General features: G+C 36.9%; 1 protein-coding gene across 1 annotated transcript; it reads left to right on the top strand.

The window, feature by feature from the left end:
* The first annotated feature begins 252 nt into the window (after positions 1-252).
* LOC121246411 (ribulose bisphosphate carboxylase/oxygenase activase, chloroplastic) lies at positions 253-3,170 on the top strand. Its single transcript, XM_041144562.1, has 7 exons — positions 253-418; positions 904-1,220; positions 1,326-1,431; positions 1,535-1,620; positions 1,786-2,258; positions 2,396-2,711; positions 2,946-3,170. Exons 1-6 carry the CDS (start codon positions 374-376, stop codon positions 2,674-2,676), a joined length of 1,308 nt encoding a protein of 435 aa, XP_041000496.1. The 5' UTR covers positions 253-373; the 3' UTR covers positions 2,677-2,711; positions 2,946-3,170.
* Positions 3,171-6,618: the final 3,448 nt, after the last annotated feature.

The following is a 6,618-nucleotide window of genomic DNA, read 5'->3' as shown; positions in this document are numbered from 1 at the left end:
CATGTTTTATATTGGCCTCTCTGTTTTTTTGTTTTGCTTTCAAAAAGAGAACCTTGTTTTTATATGCTTGTGGTAATAAATTAACCCAATTTTAAGTGGAGAAGGAGGGAGCTTAAATTCTAGCCTCAAGGACTAGTAAGGACTCAATTTCCAGGCACCCTAACGCTTGCCACGTGTAATAGAGGGCAATCTTGATTGTGTGGCCGTTAAGAATTCAAAAACCAATCCTCAGGATATCGATTTCTGTACGCTCAAATAGGAACTACTATAAGTCCTGACGGTACCAATCCTCATAATTCATCTCGGCCTCTCTCAAATCTACAACTACTCCTCCCCCGTTCTGCCGTTCACAGCTGTCTGATTGCGGATATTGATGGCTGCAGCCGTCTCCACCATTGGAGCTGTCAACCGAGCACCGGTATGGTGTCCTTTTCCCGTCATTTGAGATTCTGAAGGCTTCACTCCTTATATATTTCTTCAATGAGTACACTGCGTACTTATTACGTATTTGTGTTTCTGAACAACGTGCATGTATCTTCATGAATATAGGCTATGTAGCGAAATTCTTTATGCGTATCAAACTACGTGTTGATATAAAATAAATAAGAAAAATTTTAAATATAAGCCACACCACTTAAAAATATGTAATTTTACCCTTTTATGCTCATAAATAATAAAAATTTACTTCTTTCTGTCAATTTAAACTTTTAGAATAAATAGTGATTTCACACTACACACGTAGAATGAGACAAGAATCCTTGTGTTTCGATGGCAATAAAGAAAAATTGGAAGCCTTCAAGAGATTTATTTGGTTTTTATTATATCAGTATGTATTTAAATTGTTATAAAAGAGTTGGGTTTTGTACTTCTCAATAATGTACCGGATGGATTATGCTGATGCAGCTGAGCTTGAATAGCACTGGTGCTGGAGCTTCAGTTCCAAGCTCAGCCTTCTTAGGCAGCAGCTTGAAGAAGGTGACCTCTAGATTCAACAACTCCAGGGTTTCCATTGGGAGCTTCAAGGTTGTGGCAGAGGTTGAAGAGGACAAACAGACCGCCAAGGACAAATGGAAAGGCCTTGCTTTCGACACATCCGATGACCAGCAAGACATTACCAGAGGAAAGGGTATGGTTGACTCGCTCTTCCAGGCTCCCACGGGATCTGGAACTCACTATGCCGTCATGAGTTCTTACGACTACATCAGTACCGGACTTCGCCAGTAAGAGGACTTATTATCCATGCTCTTCCTCAGATATTAAAATTGGTTATAATTTCATTTTATCTTAAACGAAGTTGGTTTTGATCGATCATGATCATGCTTCAGGTACAACTTGGACAACAACATGGATGGTTTTTACATTGCACCTGCCTTCATGGATAAGCTTGTTGTTCACATCACCAAGAACTTCATGACCCTACCCAACATCAAGGTACATTTTCAAAACTTTGGGAATATATGTAAGTTACATTATTTTGTATTCTGTAAATTACCCCAAAAGTGGAACAATAAACCTTTCAAGTACTTTTTTACAGATTCCTCTCATCCTGGGTATTTGGGGAGGTAAAGGTCAAGGGAAATCTTTCCAGTGTGAGCTTGTCTTTGCCAAGATGGGAATCAGGTCAGTTCATATTTCTAGATGAACTGATGTTATCCAAGCAAATCCAATGTACCCATCGTCTTAATATATTAGTGTGATCTCTTGTTCACTTTAAATCGAACTCTCCCATAGAAATGCTTTTGCTTCTTACACTTTAATCTCAATTTCCCAACAATGAAATTTCAGCCCCATCATGATGAGTGCTGGAGAACTGGAAAGTGGGAACGCAGGAGAGCCTGCAAAATTGATCAGGCAAAGGTACCGTGAGGCAGCCGATATAATCAGGAAGGGAAAAATGTGCTGCCTCTTCATCAACGATCTGGATGCAGGAGCTGGTCGACTTGGTGGAACCACCCAATACACAGTCAACAACCAAATGGTTAATGCAACTCTCATGAACATTGCTGATAACCCAACAAATGTCCAGCTCCCCGGTATGTACAACAAGGAGGAGAATCCACGCGTCCCCATCATAGTCACTGGAAACGACTTCTCAACACTTTATGCTCCTCTCATCCGTGATGGTCGAATGGAGAAGTTCTACTGGGCACCTACTCGGGAAGACCGCATTGGTGTCTGCAAAGGAATCTTCCGGAGTGACAACGTTGCCGAAGATGACATTGTCAAGGTTGTTGACACCTTCCCAGGCCAATCAATCGGTCAGTTACAATTAGAAAGAATATTTGGTTCTAACTATAGATTAACAACCTTTGGTTCTCCGTATGTATTTACGACTACCTAATTTCTTCAAAAAATATATAGCTCAATATAATTTATGCTATTGATGCTTTTGCAGATTTCTTTGGTGCCCTGAGGGCCAGAGTTTATGATGACGAAGTGAGGAAGTGGGTTTCTGGTGTTGGTGTGGAGGGCGTTGGGAAGAAACTTGTGAACTCAAAGGAAGGACCTCCAACTTTCGAGCAGCCCCAGATGACCCTCGAGAAGCTCCTGGAGTACGGAAACATGCTGGTCCAAGAGCAAGAGAATGTGAAGAGAGTCCAGCTTGCCGACAAGTACTTGAGCGAGGCTGCTCTTGGAGATGCCAACCAGGATGCTATCAAGAGAGGAACTTTCTAGGGTTAGCTCCTTGACCCTAGAGGCCGTGATGGGAGGTAATTTGGATCCTTCTTTTTCGCAATCTTTTCGGCAAATTTTACCTTAAGATAGTACATTGATCATGATCATCAGGAAGCGGAGATCACTAGCTAGCTAGCTCGGATCTTCCCCTTCGGCCAGATCCGTTCCCTCTCCCCTTGCCCAGTACTCATTCCTTAAATAAAAAGAAGCACATTAAGAGTGAAGACTAAGAGAAAACTATCCTAAGCTTTTATAATTTTCTTTCACAGGCAAAGCAGCCCATGCAGCAAGTGAAGATTCCTGTCCTTGAAGGTTGTACTGATCTAAATGCAGAGAACTTTGATCCAACTTCTATGAGTGATGTTGGGAGGTGCACGTACATTTTCTAAGCCTTGTCTAGGTTAATTTTCGGAGAAACGCTTTTAAAGGATTTTAGATAGACAATATTAATGTTGTTACCATGTTTGAATGGATTGGATTGGATCCTGATCTAATTTTGTGTTCTAATCATGTGTAGTACTGTTTCAAATCTTAATCGATCCTGATCTCTTCCTACCACCGGGCTTTTACTTTTAGTGCATTTTGCCTCTTGCTCTGCCTTGACGTTTTCCTTTTTAATTAATTAACCACATGGAGGTTAATTTAATTTAATTTAATTTAATTTCTTCTCAAAAAAAATAATTTAATTTAATTCAATTAGCTCTACTTTTACACACACCCTAATGTATGAAATCAGTAAAACTTAATAGTAATTAGTAGCATTTTTTGTTTGAAAAATACTTAACTACAAAGTAATTGCACAAAAGTAAATCTACAACCTGATGTGGTTTGTTGCAGTACGTCAAATTGTAAAATTACTTTTACTATAAAGTAAATCTAATGCATCATGTGAAATCATGTCAGTTGATAGATTTACTTTTGTGTAATCTCTTTATGTATGTAGCAATTCTCTATTTGTTTTGTTTTGTTCTTCTTTTTTTTTTCGTTTTTAACAAAACTTGTTATATATGTTTCTGTAATGGACTCCAGACAAATGAAAGTCCAATGTTTTGAATACCGTACCGGACGCCGTACTGGTCAAGGCACTGGAACGAAATATTTCAGTACCTGTACCGTTTCGGGATAGCGTTTCGGGATACGTTTTGGGATAATCGATATATAAATATATATAAAAATTATATTCCAAAATAATAGTCTATATATAAATAAATTATATATAAATACATATATATATATAAATTATAAATAGTCTAGTCTGAATTGGGGATTAAAAAATAAACTTGTAGTTTGAAAAAATGAAAAAAAAATACAGGCCGAAATATAGGCCGATACAGGCCGAAATTGAGGCCGATACCGGTATTTGGGCCAGTATGAAATAGGTATAGTATCTGTACAGGCCGGACGGCCGGTACAAAAAATTTTGGCCATACCGACCAGTATGGTACAAAATTTGAAACATTGAATGAAACCCCGTAGCGACATATGTGTCCATACTCACACGCTCGCACAGACAATTAATATAGAAGACCCAATCTAACTAAAGCCCATTCAGGAGATCCAAAAAAAGAAAGAAAAGCCCAATCAAGACCAAAGCATTTGAGCACTGGCTTCGTAGGGAGGGCACGAGAACCCAAAAAAGAAAGAAAAACACTACCATGTCCACTCCTTTTGACACCTCTATTTGACCGTTGATTAATTTTTTTTTCTTTTTTTTTTCACTTAGTAATTAAGGAAGTGATTTTAAATGTATTTGTATTTTTTTTTTATTTTTTTAAACATATTTAAATATGTTCAAAAATGTGAAAAAAAGAGAGAAAAAAAAAATTTACCGGTCAAGATGGGGCGGCATAATAGCAACACCCAAAAAGAAATAAGTCAATAAATAGAGAGTAGCACTACAACTACCGAGGATTCCCACTAGAGCTGTACAGAAACCGGACCGGCCTTCGCCAATGCGAACCAGCCATTGAAGTCTGGAATTAGTCGAAATTGGCAAAAAATCAATTGATCGGCAGTTTAAAAATAAGAAAATCGACGCAAGTCGGTTTGGTTTTGATCTAAACCAAATTCAAAACGTCCAACCGGCCTATATATATATCTTATATTATACGCATATAAATCAAATAAGTGAAACGACATCGTTTTAGTATAAAAAAATTAGATGAAACAGCGTTGTTTCGACCTGGGATTAATAACTCCTTCTTCTTCTCCTCCCGTCTTCTTCTTCCCTCTGGTTTTTTCCTTTACATGTCCGCTTCTTTCCATCGACACAGTCTGCTGCTCCCCTCCTCCTTCACAAAGACACCGATGGTAGACATCGACAAACTACACTGATTTATGCCAAGATTGAAGCTGCCGGTCTTCTTCCCCCAATCGGCCGGTTCTAAGCCTCTTCAAAACTCGTCTGTGGGGCATCGATTTTGGATTGAAACCGTACCAAAGACATCGGTTTTCAACCCTAATTCCCACCGAGGAATCCTCCCCGTAAGGCCATTTCAATTTTTTTATATATTTTTAAATATTTTAAAAATAAAATTTACAACATTATCAAAAAAATATTTTTTAATAATTAAATAAAAAAATTGAATAAGAAAATGTCTCGGACCAGTGACCACCTCTCGGTGGCCCAAACATTTCCCATAAATAATATCAGAGATTTTTCCTTTTCAATGAACCTAAAGGTTCTTCATCATTTTGTTACCGTAAACGTACGGAACGCGTTCCGTACGCGTTAGAACTAGAACAGAAAAGTCTAGAATCTTGGGAACAGTTGATTTGTGTTCTCACGGGACTAAAAGCTTTATTGTCGTGTTAGGTACAGCTTTATTCCTATGCATTACCAAGTTATATACATTATTTCCATATGGAATTGAGTTTTTTTATTTTTTACAGTCGTATTGCATTGAGTTTTTTTTTTTTTTTTTTTTTTTTTTTAAAAAAAAAAAAGAGGATGATATTCCAAATTTTATTAAATTTACCCATACTAGTGACAAAAGAAAATAGTAGTTGCAATCCAATAAAGAATAGAAAAACCAAAGTCAAGACATCAAACCTTAACAACCATAACATGTAACTACGTACTATGCCAAAAGAAAGACTATTGACCTAATACAAAAGCAACGGATGAGTGGGTAACCTGCAAGAAAAACAAGCAAACTAGGATAGAGAAAAACAAGCAAATAAGAATAATTTTCCAAGCACAAATCTTACTAGATCCTCAAATAAAGAATACCTAATTTATCCATACGAATGAGACCTCTTAACATCATTGTCAAAGCAAAACGTATTTTTTTAATGGTCTTTGTTGAGCCGCCATGAACCACCTAATCAGACATTTGATCTTTTATATTATATTGACCCAAACTTCTGTACCATGAAACATGGATATATAGGACCACCCCCAGACCACGCACGGATATTCGTACAAACTACAAATGATATCTAGGAATTCCTAAGGCTCCTTTTCTTAATTTTGACCATGATATAAAATATATTGATGATAATTGTGAGAGCTGTCCCACAATAATTAGAATGTGTTAGTGGTCAGTTTATAAATATGAAGAAAAATCTCATTTATTGAGTTAACTTTTAGAATTAGGAGAGTTCTAAAACCACCAAACAATAACCACCATTGTTATGGCAATAACATAAATAAAAAATCAAATAAAAGGCATCTCCACTAATTATTTATTATTTTTGTGGCGAAAAGTAATTAAGTATATATTTATTCCACCTCTTCCATCATATACAGTAATTAAATTTGTGTAACTACCGATCAGAGATGGAGTCAAATTAAGCTCGTGCTCATCATTGTCAACATATCAATGGATTCAAGGACGTGAACGCATATTTATTTATTAATATGACATAAATTTCTAAAAACATGTCTTTCTCGTAGAATTTGTATGTGGTATTTGGGTATTTGCAAACTTTCATGAGCTT

This window comes from Juglans microcarpa x Juglans regia, chromosome 1S (genome assembly GCF_004785595.1).
Source record: "Juglans microcarpa x Juglans regia isolate MS1-56 chromosome 1S, Jm3101_v1.0, whole genome shotgun sequence".
NCBI lineage: Eukaryota > Viridiplantae > Streptophyta > Magnoliopsida > Fagales > Juglandaceae > Juglans > Juglans microcarpa x Juglans regia.
This window is presented reverse-complemented; position numbering and strand designations above follow the sequence as displayed.

Coding starts and splice junctions, on each gene's coding strand:
- LOC121246411 (XM_041144562.1), top strand. CDS start 374: ATGGCTGCAGCCGTCTCCACCATTGGAGCTGTCAACCGAGCACCG. Junction 419..903: donor GAGCTGTCAACCGAGCACCG/GTATGGTGTCCT, acceptor ATGCTGATGCAG/CTGAGCTTGAATAGCACTGG. Junction 2,259..2,395: donor CTTCCCAGGCCAATCAATCG/GTCAGTTACAAT, acceptor ATGCTTTTGCAG/ATTTCTTTGGTGCCCTGAGG.